Here is a 22,968-nt window from a genome sequence, read left to right as displayed (position 1 = left end):
TCAGAAAAGACATGGTCTTTGAGGCCCTAGATTTTTTTTTCCTTCAATTTTTTCTTGCTTGTTGGAATTTTAAGTACTTAGTGCAGAAATTTTTGATTCATATAAAGAAGCAAGGAAAAAAAAAAATCCCATCGTCTAGAAAACTGTGTCTTAACGTTTTCCGGGTATTCAACATCATGAAAATGATTGTTCATCTCATCAGAAAATCAAACTTTTGCCCATATGTACAAATATTTTCACACAATTTCAGGAGATTCCACTTGTTTACCCCCAAGATACAAAACCCTAACCTGACTCCCAAGCTCTACTTCTATAAAGAGCAAGCAATCAGGCCAGGCTCTCTCTGACTTCACACTCACTAAAGACTTCTGAGTCTCTTGGTTCTTGTAGTCAGGTTGCTTTTTTTTCCCCCCAGCCTTTTTTCTAAGGTCCAAGTTGTTAAACTGAGAATTGGCCATCTTTGATGATCTTTTTGCAGTATAATTACCCACTGGACCTTTGCTAGTGAACATCTTCATAGCTGTTTGGAGAGAGGAATTTAACTTTTGATTTCCTTATGTATGTGTTCATGTTTGTCGTGGAGTATATTCAAGAGAGAGATTGTGAAAGCTTGTTTTATGGGTAGAGGAGAAACTCACCATCTTTTCCTGTTTCCTCTTTGCCTCTTTGTCCTGTCTCAGGGCTCTTTGTGCTGAGGCCATTTTGCTGCTTTCTACCAGCAGTCAGAGAGAAGAGAATCGAATGGGGGTCACTGGGCTGCCTGATCCGTGGGAGCCAGCAGGGTTTGGAATAGGTCTCCCCGCCCCCATCTTTCTTCCCTCTCTGGCATCACTCGTATCTAGAGCTGTGTCAGGATGGAAACTGTGGATTGGTGGGGGAATCATGCATAGTCCATGCAGCTTGGAGGTGGGCGTCTGCAGCCCACGGGCTGTACTGTACTGTATTTTCTTGGCTCCAGTGCACAGATTCCACAGACAGAAAACAACCGCCCAGGCTCTGTTTTCACACTCATGTAAGGACTTCTGAAGCCCCATTTCTTGCAGTCACGTCGCCCTGCATTTCAGTCTACAAGGACACATCTTGCCTGTCTTTTCCTCCTGAAACCAGCAACCTTTGTTGAATGAGCCTGGCTCTAAACAGAGCTGTGTGCGCTGTATAGAGAGAGCAGGCTGCGGTCAGGGGCCTCAGGACTGTGCTCTCGTGGTGCCTCTGCTGCCCTAGTTCACAGGCCTGTGTTCTCTCTTTCTTGGATGGTTATCAGGGCCTCCCATCTGTTCTCCCTGCCACTGGTCCAGCCTCCCCCAATGTGTCCAAAATTTCATTCAAAGACACCCATCTGTTGATGTCATTCCTCGTTTAAAACTATTCAGTGGTGCTACTCTTAGGATAAAGTCCCAACTCATTTGCATGGTTTACTGGGCTCTGCGAGTCCTGGCTCCTAGCTGTCTCTCCAGCCTCCTTCCTCTCACTGTCACTCCACATACCAGCTATGCTACCCTCTTACTGTTCCCCACATTTATCCTTTTGGTACTTTTCTGTCATTGCACTCATGGTTCCTGCATCCAGCTCATCTTTCCTCACCTTTGCTGCACGAGGAATAGCCAACTCAAATGTGACTTCCTATCAGGAGGCCTTCCAGGATTCCACAAATAGGGTGTGTTGCTCTATCTTCTGCATTCTTTGGATTTAGCATACCACAGTGATTGCTAGTGTGGACTCTAGAGTCAGACTGCTGGCTTTCAAGTCTTGCCTGGCCCCTTCCCACATGTGTGACTGTAGGCAAAATGAATTACCTTTGCTCCTGTGCCTCAGTTTCTTTATCTGTAATACGGGGATGTTAAGAATAATGCTTTTAAGTCATTGATTAAAAGAGGCAATAGTTTAAAGTGCTAAGCCCAGTGCTTGGCCATAGTTAGCACTCAATAATTGGTTAAAAAAAAAAGTTGTTTTACTGGTACTTTGCATATCTCTCATCATCTCATATAGTTTAATATATCTGCCCTACTAGATCAAGTGCTCCTTGAGGACAGGTTCATATCTTGTTCACTTTCTCTGGCCCCCTGTGTACAAGTTTGCAGGAACTTGGTTGAATGCTTTCTCATGATAAATTTGCCTTCAAAATAAAAAGGGGCAATGGATAGAGTTAGGGAATGCTTGAGAATGATCACAGACCTGAAGTTGATGTGACCTCGATGTCCACTAGTGTGTCCTACTCTGTGGCCGAGTGTTCCTTTTGCTGGCAGCACAGGTAGTGCTTTTATTTTGCCAAGACAGGGTAGGAGACCATGTGAAGGTTAAGCACTTCCTAGGTTCATGTTCATGTCCATTTTGTTTTTGTTTTGAACTGTAGGTGACATGTCTGAGAGTAAAGCCAAGAAGATAGAAATCAAGGATGTGGATGGGCAGACCCTGAGTAAGCTGATTGACTATATCTATACGGCTGAGATTGAGGTGACTGAAGAGAACGTCCAGGTAAACTCAGCTCCAGCTGATAGCTCAGTGTATCATATACTCAGCCCCTCCCCCCCTCCCGCCCCCCATTTACATCATCATTTCCTTTAACCCTCACAACAATTCAGTTGGTAACTGTAGAGGAAACTGAAGCTTCAAAGAGAGTGGGTGACTTGTCCTGAGATACGTGGCCAGGGCGAACGACCCTCATATCCTGCCTGCCTGACCATGGGACCCATGTTTTTAACCACCAGGCCGTAATCCCTCAGAATGAGCTTGAGCCCCAGAGCAGAAAGTCTTTAACTCATGCTGGTTCAAACTCTTGGAGTCTGGGTGACCCTTCTTCTCCCCAGTCATCATCTCATCTCGGGGATTTTGAGTATCAGCTTGTGAGGCTGTTTAAAGTTTTTCTCATGTCAATGTTAGTCAATGAAATGCCTCTGAGCCCATGGAGGTGCCAAGCACCAGCCTTGAGTGTCAGCAGGGGTGTGTGGCTGTGAGGTGGATTGTCTGTGCCTCTGCCTCCTTTTGCCGACCTGGTCTCTTTCTCAGCCATCTGGAGTCTAGAAAAGAGGAATCAGCAAAGACACTGCTTCACCCAAAGGTGTGTGTCCTTTCTGTGGGGTGTAAGACATCAGTGTCGTGGCACTGAAGGTGGGATGGTGGAGGGTGTGGCCCACTCTGGAAGCTTGTGAACAACCAGGTCAAATGCAGACACAAGATGTGCTATTTCTTATCATTAAGGATCTTGATATTAAAATAATGGAAATTATATGGGATATGAAAGGTTTTTCTTCCTTTTTTTGTTTTTTTAAAGCAAAATTCTACCTTATTTATTGTGAGAGAGATAAATTAAACTATATGAGATGATGAGAGATATGCAAAGTACCACGATATATTTCTCTTATTCAGAACACCATGCCCTTTTTAGGGTTGAGGTGTTTGGGAGGCCAAATTGGTAATTGTGTATTCATTCCATCTGGCCAGAATGTTTGAGGGCCTCTCATATGCCAGACACTTTGTTGGGCACTGTGTATGTACCAGTGAGCAGAGGTGATTCCATTGTCTCCTTTCATGGAATTTGTGTTCTAGGGTGAAGACAGACACTCATCAAATAGGCACACAAGTAATGTTTATGTATAAATTGTGGTAAGTCCTTTGAAGGAGAGGAACAATTTGAATGAAGTGGGGAATCTAGGAAGGGCTCTTTCATGAGATAAGATTTGAGCTGAGGACTGAAGGATGGATAGAAGTTGGTTTCGTGTGGTAAATGGTACTCTGGTAGGGGTGTTAGGGTACCTGCAAACTGAGGGTCTGAGGCACCCTGCATTTGGACCTGTAGAGCCTGCCCAGGGTATAGCCTGTTTTTGTCTCTGGTTCCTAGACAGACTTTTGGGTGGTATAGTTTCTACAGTGATCTAGTCTAATCCTTCCTCGCCCTTTTAAAACTGAAATTTCTTTTATGCACAGTAAAATGCATAGCCATTGCATTATTTCTGGTCTTTCCCATCCAGAGTGGAGTGGGCAATGCCATGGTTACATACTAGGTCAAGCAGCAGAATTTAAGCAGCTGAATAACTTTTGGGCAGTAACAACAAGTGCAAAGTAATTTAGTATAAAATATGTATAGGGTATGTGTGGAAAAAAATTTTTTTAAATGGGTGATAGTTATATGAAATCACCATGTCTTTTAAATTCATTTAGATGTTTTTGAGACTAATATAAATATTGAGATTTACAAAATGCAGGAACTTTGCATTTTGCAACTTTAATGAAAAATGCTAGATGTCAACCTAAAAAAAGTGTAGGGGTTAAATATATATTTTTTAAATCTTGTATTAGAGATACTATAAACATGAAAGTGATAGAAGAATGTGCAGAAAAGAGATAAACATAGCAAGCCTGCTTGCTTTCTTCAGAAAGGCTTGCTTACAAAGTCAGTCTTCATCTGGAGTCTGGCAACTTGGATTTTGAGAGAGTTCCCACTCCTCTAGTGATAATGGTAGTAGCTTGCACTGCTTAAACTGTTTGTGCAAGCAATATGGTTTATGCCGATCACCTGCTTTCCTTCTGAGAGTTTGGAATTTCAGTCCACACTAGGCAGAAGGTGCCTGTGTAACTGACACCTGACACACGTCTTGGCCTCTCAGAGTCAGGCTAGCTTTCCTGGTTGGTAATGTTTTGCACATGTTGTCACTGTTCATTGCTGGAGGGATTAAGTGCGTTCTCTGTGACTCCATTCGCAGAGGACTCCTGGAAGCTTGTGGCTATTGTTCTCCAAAATTTGCCCCATGTACCTTTTCCCTTTGCTGATTTTGCTTTGTATCCTTTCAAGGTAATAAATCTTAGCTGTACTTATAGTGAGGAAAACTAGAGCTTCTCTGACACCCCCACTAACATTCTGGCTCAAGGATCAGTTTTCTCATTTGTAAAACAGGAATCATAATAGTGCCCATTCTGTTGGGTGGTCATGAGTTAGACTGCCTGCCTTTAAATCCCGGCTCCACCATTTTCTAGCTGTGTGATCCCAGGCAAGGTACAAGAACACTGTGCCTCAGTGTTCTTGTCTGTCTCATGGGCATAATAATAGCGCTTAACCTCTTAGGGTTGGCGTGAGCATTAAATGAATTACTATAGGTAAAGAACTTAGAGGAGTGTGCCACAGACAGGGTAGGCACAGAGAGCACTGTGAACACAGAAGCGTTTTCACCAAGGGGCACATGTCTGAAGGTGGAGACAGGTGGCCAGGCAAATGGGTGCCCTCCATTGTGGTAGGGGCCAGAGTGGAGGTACCCAGGAAGCAGAGAATGTTCATCATCACCTTGATGAGGGTGGTTAAGGGCAGACCTCACTGAGGATGCATGGTGTGGACTGGGTGTTGAAGGAAAGTCTTGGAGGTCAGGCCTGCCTCCTCTTCTGCCTGTCTGTGACCCCGCTGGCCTGTGAGCCCCTGGAGGGACCTGCTGCGTTCAGTATTATCTGGGAGTGAGGAGAGGCTGCATGTGCAGGGACTCCCCTGGGAAGCACAATGTGGAATAAAACTCTGCAAAGCACAACGTGGAATAAAACTCTGCAGTTTGGAATCAATCATATATGTGAACTATTTTCCTTTTTTTTCCTTAACTTTATGGTTTGGTCAGGGATGACCTTGGGGGAAAACCAAAACTGGTTAAGAGAAAGTTTTAGATCAACATGTGGCTGCTTCTTCCTGCTGTGATGTATGTATCTGCTGAGAGTTGCTCACAAGCTGTCTATGAAGACAGTATGTGTGAGGATTCATTGCACTGAGGATGTGTACACAGAGGTTCCTGGGAAAACAAGGGTTAGAGACTTGGGGCTTGGTTAAATGGCTGGGAGATTATGCCCTGCTTCTCTTTCCAGCCACACATACCTTGGAAAGACTGAACTGCCCTTCTACAGTGGAGGCAACAATTCGTAACTGATTCTTATTAATACTCACTGTAAGCAAAGCACGTGTTGATCACTTCACATGCATTATTTCGTTATTGTAACCACTACTGGAAGGTTCTACTATGATTCTTCTCTTACAGTTGAAGGAACTGATGTTGCAACGAGTGAAGTGTACATTACCCATGGTCACACAGGTAGTTAGTGGTGGAGTTGGGATTTGAATCCAGCTCTCTCTAACTTGCTGTGCCCTGTTGATGTGATCAATTCGAATTTCTTATGAAGTGGATGATCAGAATCTTGACTTCAGCTTGTATTAATGAATAATAAAAACCAGTGTAACTAAGGATTCCCTATGCACCAAACACTGTGTTACTTGCTTTAAATGTATTATTTCATTTGAGTCCAATGACAAGCCTTTAAGGCAGTACTATTATTACACCTTTATGGCAGAAAGTGAAGAGGAACTAAAAAGCCTCTTGATGAAAGTAAAAGAGGACAGTGAAAAAGTTGGCTTAAAGCTCAACATTCAGAAAACGAAGATTATGGCATCGGGTCCCATCACTTCATGGGAAATAGATGGGGAACAGTGGAAACAGTGTCAGACTTTATATTTTGGGGCTTCAAAATCACTGCAGATGGTGATTGCAGCCATGAAATTAAAAGATGCTTACTCCTTGGAAGGAAAGTTATGACCAACCAAGATAACATATTCAAAAGCAAAGACATTACTTTATCAACAAAGGTCCATCTAGTCAAGGCTATGGTGTTTCCAGTAGTCATGTATGGATGTGAAAGTTGGACTGTGAAGAAAGCTGAGCGCCAAAGAATTGATGCTTTTGAACTGTGGTGTTGGAGAAGACTCTTGAGAGTCCCTTGGACTGCAAGGAGATCCAACCAATCCATTCTAAAGGAGATGAGTCCTGGGTGTTCTTTGGAAGGACTGATGCTAAAGCTGAAACTCCAGTACTTTGGCTACCTCATGGGAAGAGTTGACTCATTGGAAAAGACTCTGATACTGGGAGGGATTGGGGGCAGGAGGAGAAGGGGATGACAGAGGATGAGATGGCTGGATGGCATCACCAACTCGATGGACAAGAGTTTGGGTGAACTCCAGGAGTTAGTGATGGACAGGGAGACCTGGCGTGTTGCAATTCATGGGGTCGCAAAGAGTCGGACATGACTGAGTGACTGAAATGAACTGAACTGATTACTATCTTCATTTTACTGTTGAGGAGTCAGAGGCAGAGAGAGGTTAAGTAATTTGCCTTTAGTCACATGGCTGGTGAGTGGAGAAGTCAAAATTCTCAGTGACACTATACTTCCATAAAATTTTTTTTCTAAATATTCTAAGTGACACATTTAATCACAGTGTAGTTCTGCTAACTCTCCTGTATACCGCCCACACCCTTCTTCTTTCTCTCAGTAACTTTTTGTTTAGCACTGTTTCTGTGCCAGGACTCATGCCTGGTGCTGGCAGAGGCAGAACTTGCTGTGTGTGGGGGGGCAGAGGCCCTGGACACCCTTGTCACCTGGTCCTCTGACTGGTACCCTCCCTCCGTGCATGGCCCTGCTTCCCTGAAATTCCAGGAGTAGGTGCTTTCTGAGGCAGGGCATTTCCTTTTGTTTTTGTTAAAGGAAACAAACTCTGTGACGGGATATCCTCTGCTGGGTTTTCATGTTATCTGAGGGAGAGAAAAAAAAACAACAGAGCCTTTGCATGAAAAATGGAGGGGAAGCCATTTGCAAGCTGGAGGGGAACCTGTAAACTCTTTGCTGAGGGTCATTCCAGGGCCTGTTTTCCCAGAACCAAAATGCTGAGACGGCGAGAGGCAAGCTGAAAGCTTTTAACCCAGGGTCATCTTCCCTTCCTGCAGTGGTTCCAGCCAACTTCTCCTTCTCAGGTCTTAGCCTCCTTCCAGGGGCCAAGCCACACAGCCCTAGCAGTTCCACCAGGACAGCTTGCTTCCAAGCTGAGGACTTGCGCTTGGCCTCTTGTTCCTAATCTTGTTACTGCTACCGCTTGAGGGAGTCGAGCTGCAGGCAAGAGAAGGGAAGAGTAAATCATTTTCCAGCCTTGGCTGTAGGAGAGGGAAGTAAAGACCACCTCCTGGATGTTTTTCACTCTTTGTAGCCTCTGAGAATCTGTGTTGCCTCTCCTTGTGTGCAGCCCCCAGAGCCCCACTGGACCAGGCCCCTATTTATCCCTGAGACTCAGCAATTGAGTAGTGATACAGCATTCTGACTCCCTTGGCTCTTCTTCATGCCTTCCTGTGTGAAGCAAGCAGTGGGAAGATCACAGCATAAGATCAAAGAGAGGGAAGGGGCAATTAGAGAAACCACCAGCCCCGCTCATTTTGGGATGTCAGCTTGGGAACACTTTAGAGCAGGAGTGGACCCAAGCAGGATGGGGGAAGCTCTGAAAGTTTTTGTCTGCCACGTGGGTTTTGTGAACATTGAGGAAGTTGAAAGCTGTGTGGGTAGCTGTATCCAGGGAGGTTTTAAAAACTGAAAGTGTAATCTAAGGAGTGTGTTCAGTAAGTATTTATTATTTCATTTTTGGGGTAGTTGTCATGAGGTTGAAAATTTTAGCACCAAACTGTGCAACTGACTTTGTGGTAAAGAAGAGGGCAAGGGAGAGGGGGTGTGTGTCCCTGGCACGATAGCATTTTGGCTTGGCTGGGATGCAATCTCGGGGGTGGGGATTGGACTCTCAGAAATTCCTTCTCTGTGGTGCTAAAGGGCTGCTGTCCATTGCATCCTCTAATCACATCTGACCCTTGGTGGCTCCTGCACCCGAATAGGGTGTGTGCTGGACAGCATTGGATTACTCTTCCCCACCAGGGCTTCTCAGTGTAACTGAATACAAGTTCCTTGTTCCTGGGGTGAACAACTGTCCCAGTTTGTCCAGAATTGAGGGCTCTCCTGGGACACAGGATTTTGAGTCCTAGAACTGGCAAGGTCTCAGCAAACTGGGATGGTCGGTCAACTCATGGCCTGGCTTTAGGGTTTGTAGCTGGTGTTGGTTTAGGGCACGTGTTATGGAGGTCATGTGGGGAGTTTGGAACACAGCTTTCCTTTCCTGGTATGTATTCAGCAAGAATGGTTAATGGTTCTCCACTTTACTAGCAGGCCGAGACTAATCTGGTCCTGGAATCTGTTTGGCTAGGCTGAGCAAGCGCACAGGTTAATTGAGTTCCCCAGTTTATAGCTGCTTTGTGGGAATGGAGCTTAGGTGGTCAGATTTGGAGCCTGACTGTGTTCACTTACCGTCTCAAACTCTCCAGTGGGTGATCTTATCTTTTTCCTTCTCTGGAATGAATCAGTGGTTCAGAAAATACCAAGAATTTGATGGTAATATACAGTTGTCTTGCTGGTAGAAGAGAGAGGGGAGAGGAAGGAGAGAGATGTTTTCTAGAACTCAGCTGTCATGAGGGAGAGGTCTAATCTTGCAGGCAGGATGAACTTCCCTTTGAGAGTAGGCACATAGGTCTGGAGCGGGACCACTGATAGTAGAGGCTCTTGGTGGCATCTCTGTGTGAGCAGGAATGAGGAAGGGAGCCAACAACCCCAACTTTTGCACTGAAAGTCCTGTGTCCTGGGAAGTCTTTCGATCCTGGGCAAACCTGGATGGCTGGTTACTCTAGTGATGAGACAAGGCCCAAGAATGTGGCAGTGGGGCCGAGTTTTTAGCCTTAGCCCATGGAGGTGAGGAGAACTAGAGATGAGGTTCAGAGCTGTTTTCAGGGACAATCAGTCTCTAAAATTTAAATCACTCAAAAAAAAAAAAAAGAAAAGAAAAAGATGTTTATAGTGCTCTGAGTCAAGAAATCAAATGCATCTGCAGCCCATGTATATCTTCCTGGGCAAGCCTGGGTGAACGCAAGCAGCTGGGGTCTGGCTGGCCCAGACACTCTCCCTGAGAGCCAGGGGAGCAGCTGAGATCAAGGACTCAGAACATGGGGGTTGTTTTGGGGTGAAATGAATGCTGGGGGCCCCAAGCAATGCAGTCTGAAGCCAAACTATTCACAGCTATCTGATTTTTTTTTTTTTTTTTTTCCTTAAGTCACTCTCAGATTGTCTGTGCCTCCCACAGGGTAGGGGAGAGGAGGGGTAGCAAAGCTGGGTTGAGGAGGACTTTACTGACTACCCTGGTTTTTTGATCTGAGGGCAGGCTTCAGGAGCTGTGGCAAAGTACAAAGGAACTCGACCAGGGTTGATTGTCTGAGCACCCATCTGGCCTGTTCAAGCTGGTCTTCCCTGGCTTTTAGGAAAAACACATGCACACACACTCGAGCAGGAACTTGTTTATGTCTCCCAGGGTACAGTATAAATACTCATGTGTCTCATGACCTTTCAAAAGGAACCTTAGCTCTCCTTTTGCTGAGAACCTTCCCCAAGATGTTCTTTACTATTTATCTGTTGGATGGGAGAGTAGAGTGTGTTTGTTTGAGTCCCAGTGGATTTGGGGATGATGCCCTCATTCCAGTAGATGCTAGAACAAGATCAGATTCCTGCTGAATCTTATAGGCTGGCACATAGGTGCTCAGTAATTAAATGGTGAATGAGGGTGTTAGCTATTCAGTAAATATCTTTCTGAGTAAAGATATTAACTAAAGGCTACAGGGCAGTGTTCTCAACTTGACTATACATTTACAAGCACCTAGGGAACTTCAGCAGTATCTCACTGTCCAGGCTACACCCCATTCCTATTGAGTTGGATCTTTGGTGGTGAGACCCAGGCATCAGTATTTTAAAACTTCTCCAGGGGATTCTAATATATAGCCATGTAGGAAATCAGTCTGTCTTAGCTTGGGCTGTCATAACAAAATACCACAGAGTGGGTGGCTTACACAACAGAAACTAATTTTCTCACAATGTTGTAGGTGCTAGATCTGGGTTCCAGCTGATTGAGTTTCTTGTGAGGGCTAGCTTACCAGTTTGCAGAAGGCCACCTTCTCCTTGTGTCCTTGCATGGTAGAGAGAGAGAACTCTGCTATTTATTTTTCTTCTTATAAGGGCCTTAGCCTCACTGTGAACTTCGAGATGTCCAAGCTGGATTTAGAAAAGGCAGAGGAACCAGTATCAAATTGCCAACATCCGTTGGATCATCAAAAAACAAGAGAGTTCCAGAAAAACATCTACTTCTGCTTTATTGAGTATGCCAAAGCCTTTGACTGTGTGGATCACAACAAACTGTAGAAAATTCTTCAAGAGATGGGAATACCAGACCACCTGACATGCCTGTTGAGAAATCTGTATGCAGGTCAGGAAGCAATAGTTAGAACTGGACATGGAACAGCAGAGTGTTTCCAAATTGGGAATGAAGTACATCAAGGTTGTATACTGTCACCCTGCTTGTTTAACTTATATGCAGAGTACATCATGAGAAATGCTGGGCTGGATGAAGCACAAGCTAGACTCAAGATTGCCAGGAGAAATATCAGTAACCTCTGATATGCAGATGACACCACCCTTATGACAGAAAGTGAAGAAGAACTAAAGAGCCTCTTGATGAAAGTGAAAGAGGAGAGTGAAAAAGTTGGCTTAACACTCAACATTCAGAAAACTAAGATCATGGCATCTGTCCCATCACTGCATGGCAAATAGATGGGGAAACAGTGAGAGACTTTATTTTTGGGGGCTGCAAAATCACTGCAGATGGTGACTGCAGCCATGAAATTAAAAGACATTTACTCCTTGGAAGAAAAGTTATGACCAACCTAGACAGCATGTTAAAAAGCAGAGATATTACTTTGCCAACAAAGGTCCATCTAGTCAAAGCTGTGGTTTTTCCAGTAGTCACGTATGGATGTGAGATTTGGACTATAAAGAAAGCCGGGCACCCAAGAATTGATGCCTTTGAACTGTGGTGTTGGAGAAGACTCTTGAGAGTCCCTTGGATTTCAAGGAGATCCAACCAGTCCATCCTAAAGGAGATCAGTCCTGGGTGTTCATTGGAAGGACTGATGCTGAAGCTGAAACTCCAATACTTTGGCCACCTGATGCGAAGAATTGACTCATTGGAAAAGACCCTGATGCTGGGAAAGATTGAAGGCAGGAGGAGAAGGGGGCGACAAAGGATGAGATGGTTGGATGGCATCACCAGTTCAATGGATACGTGCTTGGGCAAACTCTGGGAGATGGTGAGGGACAGGGAAGCCTGATGTGCTGAAGTCCATGGGGTCATGAAGAGTTGGACACAACTTGGCAACCGAACAACAAAAAAGGGTCCATGCAGTGGAGAGTAGCGGAAACTCAGGCTGGGGTTGCCTCAAAGGCCAGGCTGGGAAGTTTGGACTTACTTGGGCAGGCAGTGGAGAGCCATGCAAAGGCCTTGAGCCTGGCCGTGGTCTGATTAGAGCACTGCTTTGGGGAGATGAGACCTTGGTGGTGGGATCCTGCTACTCAGAATGTCACCTTCTCTTCCAGGTGCTGCTCCCAGCTGCCAGCTTGCTACAGCTCATGGATGTTCGTCAGAACTGCTGTGACTTCCTGCAGTCTCAGTTGCATCCCACCAATTGCCTGGGCATCCGCGCCTTTGCAGACGTGCATACCTGCACCGACCTGCTGCAGCAGGCCAATGCTTACGCAGGTAATGGGGAACAATGTAGCTGCACCTTTCCAAGCCTGTGAATTTAATAACCTGGTCTGTGGTGGACTCCTCAAAGATTATGAGGCTAGTGTGTTCTACTGAGAAGCAGTTACGATTTAGTCAAGGAGATAAGACACAGGTGGAAAGATAATTAACAATAGGGGAGTTCAGCTCAGTGCCAAGTGGAATATGACTAATTGCCAGATGAAAAGTTCAGACAGTAATTTTCATGAGAATAGAAGAAGGAGATCTGAGAAGACTTCGTGGGGGAAGAATAATTTCAACTAGGTCTTGAAATAATCTTTGTTTAGGAAAATTTCTATTTTGATCAAAGTGTTCTGTGAACACCATTTGAAAAGTCAAATAATGTTGCAAGTCTCATAATGATAAGAGTCTCCTGCTGTTTTTCCACCCCAAGTCTTGCTCTCTAGAGCCACTCACTTGCCTTTCTGAAAGAATTAAAATACAGGTGCTGATTCAGCCAAAAGTTGCTTCATCTGATATTTACCTCTCTTGCTGTAAATAAAATGTTATACAACTGGTTTGGGGTTTATTAGTTTTAGATGTTGTCTGTTGACTTCTCACAGAAGAATAACTGCACTTTCATAGATGTCCCCTCATATACATTCACTGTTCCCCTCTCTTTATTCTTCTATATCATTTCTACAGTTGAGCTAAGTTATAATTGGTTTTTTATCAGAAAACTTTTGTTTTAATTAGTAAGGCAGTGAATAGATGCTTTTTCTTTTACACAGTACTATGATCACTAACTCTTATAAGACAGGTACACTGAACAGTCTTCTCAGTACATCAGATAATCTGTTGAGTCCATTTTATTTTTTTTGGAGACATTCTCCTCACTAGAGCCTATCATCCTGTGATTTTTTATAGGGAGTAGTGATTTGAGGATGAAGGTCATGAGTGACCTAGGAAACAGGTCTGGTCATATGAATTGATAGATCTAGTCATGGCCACCTCCTTCCCTTGCAGTAAAACCTCTCATTCTTCCCCTGCCCAAGTGCTGGCATGGCTGCTGTCTGTTCTGTCTCCTGTTCAGGAAGCCAATGTCTGGGAGTTAACTGAGGGCCTGCTAGCTGCTCACATGCCAGCTCCCTGCATTGTGTTAGCCCCTTGGTCCACAAGTCAACAAGCATTTCTTCTGTTTTTCAGCATCCTCTTTTTGCTCTGATCAAGACCCCAGGAGCCTATACAGACTCTCACTTCTTGAGGTCTGTTTCTGAGGACACAAATAGGACCAGACGTTAGGATGTCAATAATGATGATTTTTGTGAAGGACATTCCCCAGTCTGCCTAATGCTGAGTTCTTCTGACTCTTTCTGACCATAATCCTTGACTCTCCTGTTTCTCTGCTGTCCCTCCTGTGCCTGTATTACCTGGCTTGATACCCTACCTCCTTTCTGTTCTCAGGGAGTGGTCACTAGTCCAGCCTTCTCTAGGCTAGCCACTCTTGAGGGATGTGCACAGACTTTGCTTCAGCAAAAGCTGAAGGCTTAACTGAGGCTGAGGTCAGTGTGTGGACATCTGCTGGTGCAGAGGTGAAGGGAGAATGCTTAGATGCCAGGAGGTCTCTGTCTCACCTCCCCAGTCCTCTCTCTAGAGTGTGCATGCTTGCATCCATACACAGCACGTATCACACCCTTTTGTAGTTGGCTCATGAGGGCATCAGAGGTTTGGGCTGTGTATTGAACTCCCCACATTTAACAAAGGCTCCTAGGTCTTGTGTCCTGGCTTCCCTCCACTTTCAGAATCTTTGTTTTCTCCCTTGCCCTTCTCCCTGTCTGATGGTGAGACTCACCTGTGGGAGAGTGGGGAGGAGGCGGTTTGGAGCACGTTGTGGTTTTGGTGCTCCCTGATCCTGAGGGCATGGTGATGTGGTTCCGCAGCATCGTGGGTGTGTGCTCTACATGTGTGTGTGCAGTGTCATGGTGGATGACTCTCAGCTAGTGTTTACTGAGCTTTCACTTTGGGTCACATCCTAGACTAAGCATTTTATGTTCATTTAAAGCATACAGTAGCTGAGGAAAGTAAAGCGCAGAGGGGTGAAGTCATTTGTTGGGGTTAGTTAGAAGAGACAGAGACAGGATTCAAACCCAGACAGTGTTTACTCCAGAGCTATGTTTATAACTACTCTGTTCTGTGGCTTCCAGGCCCAGCTTGGACATAGGGTGGCCCTGTGAATCAGAAACTGTGGAGTGTTGGTGGCTAGAGCTGGCATTTTCCATCAGAAGTGTGAACCTCAAAGTCTGTGCCATGCAGTTACCAGATTCCAACAACCAGACATTGTAGACAGATGGCCAGCTGTCTCTGCTAGATGCGGGGTGTTTAGTCATCTTGGGGTGGGAAAGTGAGGTGTGGATGTCTTCTCTTCTGTGTTGGGAAGCTGCCCCTCACGGCATGCGTGAGTCCTCCTCCTTCTCTGGCTAGGTCAGTGTGACTGCAGGCTGAGAGCCTCCTCCCTGTTGTGCAGGCCTTCCGGGGAACCTGGGACCTGCTCCAGGATAGCTTTCTTTGTAGCCCTCATCTGGGTGAAACTGGGAAGATAAAAATCATATTTTTAAGGTGGTGTGATAATACAGAGGTCATAAGACTATGATGAAGAGACATTAGAAGAAGCAGTGTAAAATTAAGACTTCACCTTGTGTGGTATATAGAGAAGAAAAACAAGGTTAATCTGTGCTTACTCCATTGCACTCAGCCACCGCTGTGGGCCTGCTTTGTGTCTTTGGTCTTGCACCCCCTGAACTTAGATGGAGCCTGGCGGCTCTGCCATTGCTGCCTCCTGAGACAGAGCTGCTGTCTCGCCCATTTAAGTGTGGGCATGTGGGTACTGACCAGAATCACACACACAAGGGGCAGTGTTGCCCCGTGTGGTTACAGGCTTCCATGGCCCCATGCCTTGAGTCAGGAGGTATCTGAGCCCACAGACTACAAGGAGACCCTCCAGATCAGGGATCACACCAGCCAACACTTTGGAGCTGAGTGACCCTAGGCCTGTTTGCTTTTCTCCCTGATGGGAGGTTGCTCCTCCTGCTTTGTTTTCAGCATGGTTTAGGGGATTGGGGTCGGTGTGGGAGGGACAGGTAGGAGAGCCTCCTGCAGAAGTAGGTGCCACCATAGGGCCATGCCCTGGATCCTCCCAGCTGTTCATGCCGTCTGTGGCAAGAGAGCCTCAGAGCCCCACGGGACCTGGTGGAGAGACGGGACTCCTTGGGTCAACACCACGATCCCTGCTGAAGACTGCATGCGCTTTGCGGGAGAAGGACCATTTCTGGAGCTTCTGATGGTGGCTCCTCTGTATACATATGCACAGCTGGGTATGTCTGCCTTCCACTTCTTCCCTATCTCTGGCCAGCTGGCCTCTGCCTTCGCCTGTCCACAACCCCAAACTGCCTCTGAATTCTGTTCGTGCTCCTTTTCTAAGATGAACTTTCTGTGCTTATTATTGTTGCTATCTTAATATACAACCATCTGTGATTATTGCAGGAAAGGCCCCACAATCCTATCCAGAGGGCGTCATGGGCAGCACCCTAGTGTACAGCTTCCCCTGTCTCTCATTCCACATATATATTTTCCAGCCCAAAAAATCTTAGCAGTATATTCTGAACATCTTTCCATGTTAGCAGGCATATTTCTATACCACTATTTTTAAAACTTTAGAGAATGTATTCAATAAAAGCAACTTGTATCCATGATAAAAATTTCAAACAAGATCAAAGGTATGAAATACACAGTTGATCTCTCAGGTCCTCTCAAGGGAGCAGGGAACTGTCTTGGATATCCCTACAAGATATGTATATATTACACTTTTTAACTTACACAAATAGAAGACTTTTGTACTCATTATGCTTTTTTTTTTTAACCTAGTGCAATATCTTGAAGTTCTTTCCAGACTTTTGTGTATGGCTGTTCTTACTCTTTTTGTCTGCTGCATCATAGGGATGAACTATAATGAACTATAATTTAGTTAACCAGTCCTCTCTTAATGAACATTAATGCTACTAGTTTTTTTTTTTTTCTTTTACATCAAATGCTTTAACAGTAATTCTTGTACGTAATGTTTTGGAGTATACTCGCTGGTATGTAAGTAACCGTGAAATTGTGCTTGTAGAGTGCCGTCTTAGTATATAGCACAAAGTAGCTCGTAGACAGTACACATTAAAAGATACTGCCAAATTGCTGTCTAGAAAGAGTAACTATTTTTAAGGTTGACAACTGCCTTCTGATTAGTCTTCAGCCCCCCGGGGCGAAGGAGGGCACAGCGTGACTCTGGGGGCTGGAGTACCAGCTCTTTCCACCTAACTGCGTGGTTGATTTCCTGTTTGTAATGGGCCTGTCTCTTCTTCCTGTGGTAGTCCTTTCTGCTTCCTCTGGGTCCAGTTTCCCCCTTAGGGTTATGCCCCCTTTTTTTTGCTGTGATGTAAGTTATGCTGGGCTGGGGAAGGGTGAGTCCTGTAGTTAAAAGCTGACTGGGCCGGGGAAGACCCTTGCCCCCAGCTGCTGATGTCATAGTTCTTCTGAGTACGAGATAATTGGGAAAAGGACCCTCATATTTTGCATAGCCTGTTTCTTATATCTCACTGTTATTGTTTGCAGGGACTGCTTAATCTTTAACTTCAGAGGCATGGGCCAAGGTTTATGGGGATTTTGTTGTTTGGTAATTGGATGACCATGCCTGGGTCATGAGCAGAGCTAGTTGAGAGGGATATTAATGGGACCCTATTAATGAAATGGCAATTAAAATTCTTTGAACAATGTGTTTACATCAGCATGCCAAAGCTGAGCTGAAACCACCCAGCCATGGAATGGAAAAACCATTGAATTTCACATGTTTGTGGAGAGAAATGGCCTTTTTTCGATTGATTGAGGCATTTAAGACCATGGAATGAAGTGATTAAACTAAAGACAGCAAAAAACTTCGACAAAGCACTTGAAAAAACACAACCCTCTGACTTAGTGAGGGTTATCTGGTGAAATTGCTGCCTCCAGCTTGGCATCATAAGATAATGATGATGGTGATGGTCACGGTGGAAGTTTCTGCCATTTCTGAACACTTGCAAGGTACCAGGCAAGGTGCTACACACTTCAAAACTGTAAGAGGTAGTTATTACTTTCTTAACTTACAGATGAAGAAATGAAACCTTGGAGAAGTTTAGTAACTTGCTCCAGATCACAGTTTGTGAGTGGCAATGCCAGGATTCACGAAGAGGCTGCCTGATTCCAGGGCCTGTGCTCTGATCCCACTGTTTGTTTTCACAACTCCACAGGCCAGTTCAGCCTCTCTGCCCATGGCCGCTGCCTCACTTCTGCCTCCCCTTGATTTTCTGCTTCTGCCTTGAAGGTGGCAAATGAAGCATTAGTGTGGTAGTTTTTATTGTTAGTTGTTCTCCTGGGAATTTTAGGAGACTTCCCTGTTCCTTCCATTCTCTGGAGAACAGGGAACTCTGTTGTTGAATCAACAACACTGATAACTGGGCAGTTTTGATACAGCCCTTTGCTCTGTGTGTATGATAGCAAGGGGAGGTACAGTACATACACTTCTGGAATTAAGTCAGCATGGCAAGAGAGCTCTTATCCCACCATCACAGGGAGAATGGAGGCAGTGAAAATTAGAGTCTGAGGGCTGGTGGTTGTAACCCTTGTGGGAAGTAGTCAGGTAAATCTGTGTTATTCTCTGTGGCAGCTGAGCTTTCTCCCTGGAGCAAGGAAACTATGGGCCCTGAAAGCCAAGAACTGATCAAGAAAGCTTACCTCTGCTCTCCAAAAATAGAGTAATAGAGGGGAGGGGAGAGAGATTTAAAGTAGCTCTGTTTTTTTAAAACCCTACTAAAATGTTTTGATTCTGTTTGTGTGTCCACCTTTCATTAGCAAATCCTGGGGCCTGATAAGTGGTTCCATTCAGAGGCACTCACTCATACCTGTTTGCTGGGCCGCTGGCCCCGGAATAACTGGGTTCATCTCATCTCTGCAGGTCAAAGAAGTCATAGATGAGTTATCACTTCCATTTGTTCTGGGCTTGTAGTTTAGATAAACCTGATCAAAGCTTTAGGTTTATTTCACACCATCAAGAGGGAGGAATGGACTTGGGACTTGCTTGAGAGGTTGCCTGAGGCCTAGGAAGTCTTGAAGAAGCATGGGAAGGGAAGCATGGTATTTTCAGAGCTTGATATTTGCAGACACTGAGGATTCACATTCAAGCAAGACAGACTCAAATGAGACAGAGCCTCCCCTCATGGGGGTCATCGTCCCAGTATGAGAGAAGGACCTCAGGTGGGTTGATGAGCACTGTGATTTTAATTTCTTATCTTGGTGACTTTGGGAACACAGAAGAATATCACGTCATCTAGCCTGATAGGTGGGTTAGGGAAAGATTTCTATCCAAGGGTCTGAAATTTGAACCCGGCTCTGATGCCAAAATGTTTGAAACACTACTACTCTAAGATTGTTTTTTTTTTAAAGAAATATAGTTAGATTCATATTTTCTTTCTCTCTCTGCAGTATCCCTAAGGGATTCTTAGGATGTTCTGATGTCTATATTGATTTTACCAAAATAGCCTGCTTAGGACAGGCTTTTATTATTTTGGAAACTAAGATTCTTATCAGAATATTTGTTATTATGTATAGATAGCATTAGTTTATTTTTTTGTGTGTGTACAAGAAACCCACTTTAATTATGAAGATTCATAGTCAGTGACAAGTAAAGATGGAGAAAACAACATCATGCCAACACTAGTCAAAAGAAAGCTGGAGGGCTATATAGATAGCATTAGTTCAATACCAGGCTCTACCACTTACTGCCATGTGATACTGAGATCATGACTTAGGCTTTCTGGGCTTCCATTTCTTCATCTGTAAAGTGGAGATATTGATATTCGCTTCAGCGGGGCTTTTGGAAGATATAAGTGACATAATATATGTAAAATACCTAGTATGTTAGCCGTTTTTAGGAAAAGCCCTTAACTTTGTCCAGGCCTGCTTCTTTAAAAAGACCCAGCTAGTCCCCCTTTCCTGGGAATGTGCCACCCAGTTTCTTTATCCTTTCCACACTGGGAAGATATATTTATGTCGCTTGGTGGGGAAAGGATTTACAATTGTCTGGTGCCCCTCATCTTCTCTATAATTTCTCATCCAAATAGGCAGGAACAGTTCCGTTATGTTTCATTAATCAAAATTTGGACTTTTTTTTTTGCTGGAGAAAAAAAATTATTATTACTTGCAGCAAGTAGGGAGAACACTGAGGATCTTTCCCAATGCAGTGTCTCTAAAACTTACATCTTAGACAGTGTTTGCTACTTGTAGTAAAGCCTGGTTAATTGGAACTCCTAACCAGATACTAATTAACTTTTTGTTTGTTTGTTTGTTTGTTTACACTCCTCCCTAAAGGGGAAAAAAGCAAGAAGATAAGAAAAGTTTAGATAAGTTTAGATAAGATGAAAGTTTATTTTGGAGAATCCCTTTCACGGGGCTTGCCTGTGGTTCAAAGATGCTATGCCCTTGCACATTCCACCTGTCCCCCAAGATTGAGCCTTGCCTGCCTCTCTACCTCCCCGGGAGCCTGGCACAGTTCCCCATACTTGGTGGAGGCTCTGTACGTATTTGTTAGATGAATGAAGATACAGCCTAGGCCCTAGCTAGACTGAGCTGTTGCTGTTTTCTAGATATGCTCTGAATTGGCCTTCTTTTATTGAATGTGGAGTGTGTTTCCTGGCATGGCCCTGTGGACTTCGGGTTGAAGTCACTGGTGTCTTGTGTTACCCTTTTGTAAGCCAGTTGTCTCCTTGTAGACATCAGCTCTATTTTCTTCCCTTTTGAAGAAACACTGCTTTTGGCCCATAACGTATGAACAGTTATTGAGCACTTGCAGTGGTCTCAGGAAATGGGAATTATTGTGCATATATTTTATCTAATGCCCATCACACCTTTATGAGTTAAGTGCTATTATTAGCTCCATTTAATGGATGAGAAAACTCCACCCTTAGGAAATTCAATACTTATATCACTAGAAAGTTTGTGGAACTCAGTGGAATTAAAGTGGGATTCTGAGACCTTTGAGGCCACAGCCTCACTGGCAGGTCCTGCAGTCTCAAAGGATGACTGATGCTGTGGAAATGGCTTCTCCGTTGAGAGCAGTGCTGCCTGCAGAACTGGGCTTCGTCATGCGGGTACACGTGCACGTGCTGTTTCTCCTTCATTTCTAAAGAGTTTCTTATAGATCTCAAAGTAGGCTAATATATGTTACCATTTTTGAACTTCAGAGCAACCTGGAGATCGAGGTCAGGCTTTATGGTCCCCTTTTATGATTAATGAAGTCAGAGCCTGAAAAGGGACTGTAAGAGGTGGAGCTAGGTAAACCCAGGTCTTCTGACTGTTAGCCAATTAGTCACTACATTCTCCCTTAATACACTAACAGGAAAGCAAAAGAAATTTAAAAAATTTCCAAACAAGTGTTAAAGGCAGAAGCTGATTCTCAAGGTGTATCTTGCGGGAACAGAGTGGGTTCTTTCTAGGAAGTGCCTGAGAAGAGCGCTGACCTGAGTACAGAGTCTTCTGGGCAACTCCTGTTTCCCAGGAGACTGAGTTAGCCAGAGGAGCCTGTTCCTGTTTTTTCTACCCTGTTGTGTCTTGAGTGTTGCTAACAGAAAGGGGTCTCCTCTGGGGCTCAGCCCTGTGTCCCAGGCTGAAGGGAGAAGGGAAGGAGTTTCTGGGCCCTTCTTTGTGTCCTGATCATGCCTGGCAAGTCTCCTTGGTCTCTGGGTGTGCCAGCCCCGAGTGAGAGAAGCTCCTGTCCAACACCTCCCTTGTTGTCTCCTACCCACCAGACGCTGCTTCCTGGGAGGATTTCTGAAGGGATTTCAGTGGGAGGTTCCAGATGGGCAAAGAAGCAGCCAACTTCAGAGAGATGGGACCCAGACTCCCATGCTGCGATGCCCCAGGGTGTGAGAGATACGGAAGTGCGGAGGGCTGACTACTTTTTGCCTTGCTTTATCTTTGAGTACTTCTAGTTTGTCCACCAAGTCGTCTAGGATATGCATCATCGCACTTCCATTTTCTTCCTTTTCAAAACCCAAGTTTATCTCTTGGCTTTCTGAGCTCTGATGAAGAATTTCTTAAACCTCAGAATTTTACTTCCTCACCTCCTCTTACACCTCCTCTTATTCTTTTCCCTCTTCTGAATGTTTTTTTTTTTTTTTTTTTTCTATGGTATGGCTCTGGGACACAGAGATGTTGGCGTTGGCTGGCCTGCCTCCCCTGCTGAGCTCAGCCATGGCTGGTCCGCAGGAACTCCCTGCCCTACACTTGGTCAGTTTTTCTCTCTGCTATTTTTTGTATGTTGTCAATGCATCTGGCGACTGGTCCAAAGACTTCTTGGGCCAGAAGAGTGTATAAGGAGAATCCTGTTACTTTCCAAGCCTCCAGGCCAAGAATGAATTCCCATCATCCAAAGAAATGGGATGTTCACTTTTATGTAAAAATCTTTAAGAATGGATACTTAAAAAAATAACTACAGTCTTAAATATTCTGAAAGTTAGATAGTTGAATCTCATACTTAAAATCTACACTTTAACAAAAGATTTTTTTTCTATTGATGTGTAGAGAAGAAAGACCAACTTCTTATGTTGTGACAATTGCTTCCATCTGTAACGGATCTGACTTTTAACTTTGTGTTGTTATGTACAAACATCCCTGAGCCTCAGGATGGGTAAGCTTTAACTGTGGCTTCAGTTATATTATTAAGCTAGTGGAGAGCAAGTGGGGAGCCTTTTTTGCCCAATGAGACATGGAAAAGATTATTTATAACTCAGACTTTGAGAGTAAAATATTGACATTTAGGGACTCTGGATGAAGGGTATATGGGAATTGTTTGGATCTGAAATTCTTTCAACATATAAAGTTCAAAATGATTTTTACAAGAAATGGCTTAAACCTTAAGTTCTTTGGTTTTTAAGAAGTTGATGAGTGTGATTAGCATGCTTTGATTTTCATTTTCCTTGTGCAGCTGTGGCAGAGTTGATGTTTCAGCATGGCCTCCCAGGCATGGAGGCACTCGGAATCTCACTCCAGGGGCAAGCCAGACCAAGTTGGTGGGGGTGTGGGTGGGGCTTCTGGAATTATCCAAGAAGCTCTCAGACTAGAGCAGGACCACCAGAGAAGAAGGGGAAAGGTCTGGAGGGCAAAGAGCTCAGGTGCTCCTGGGGTGATGGTGCAGGGTTGTGAGAACTGAGGAAGGAGCAAAGTCTGGGGCAAATGACAGAGGACCCTGTAACCTCCAGAGACTCTTGCACCCGGAGTTGTCAGCCCTTGGGCTGGTTCACCTTGAAGCAGCTTGCAAAACATGTTCTCAATTCCTTTCTCATCAGAGCATGGGAGGGAGGGAGACATGGTTTTTATCTCCATTGTACACATGAGGATAGTGGTGCCACAGGACACAGCTCTTAAGTGACACAGCCGGGACTTGAATCTAGATTCCTTCTTTCGGAAGTGCCTGCTCTTTCCCT

At 44.6% G+C, this 22,968-nt stretch overlaps 1 protein-coding gene across 2 annotated transcripts in view; it reads left to right on the top strand.

The window, feature by feature from the left end:
* Positions 1-22,968, top strand: part of KLHL3 (kelch like family member 3) — a 127,085-nt gene that overhangs the window by 41,098 nt on the left and 63,019 nt on the right. For both annotated transcript variants that reach the window (XM_070374383.1, XM_005891693.2), the window contains exons 4-5: positions 2,351-2,472; positions 12,292-12,454. In XM_070374383.1, coding sequence (XP_070230484.1) covers positions 2,351-2,472; positions 12,292-12,454 — 285 coding nt within the window. The remainder of the gene's footprint in view (positions 1-2,350; positions 2,473-12,291; positions 12,455-22,968) is intronic.

This window comes from Bos mutus, chromosome 7 (assembly GCF_027580195.1).
Source record: "Bos mutus isolate GX-2022 chromosome 7, NWIPB_WYAK_1.1, whole genome shotgun sequence".
Classification (NCBI taxonomy): Eukaryota; Metazoa; Chordata; class Mammalia; order Artiodactyla; family Bovidae; genus Bos; species Bos mutus.
Note: the sequence above shows the minus strand (reverse complement) of the source record. Positions and strands in the feature narration are given on the sequence as shown.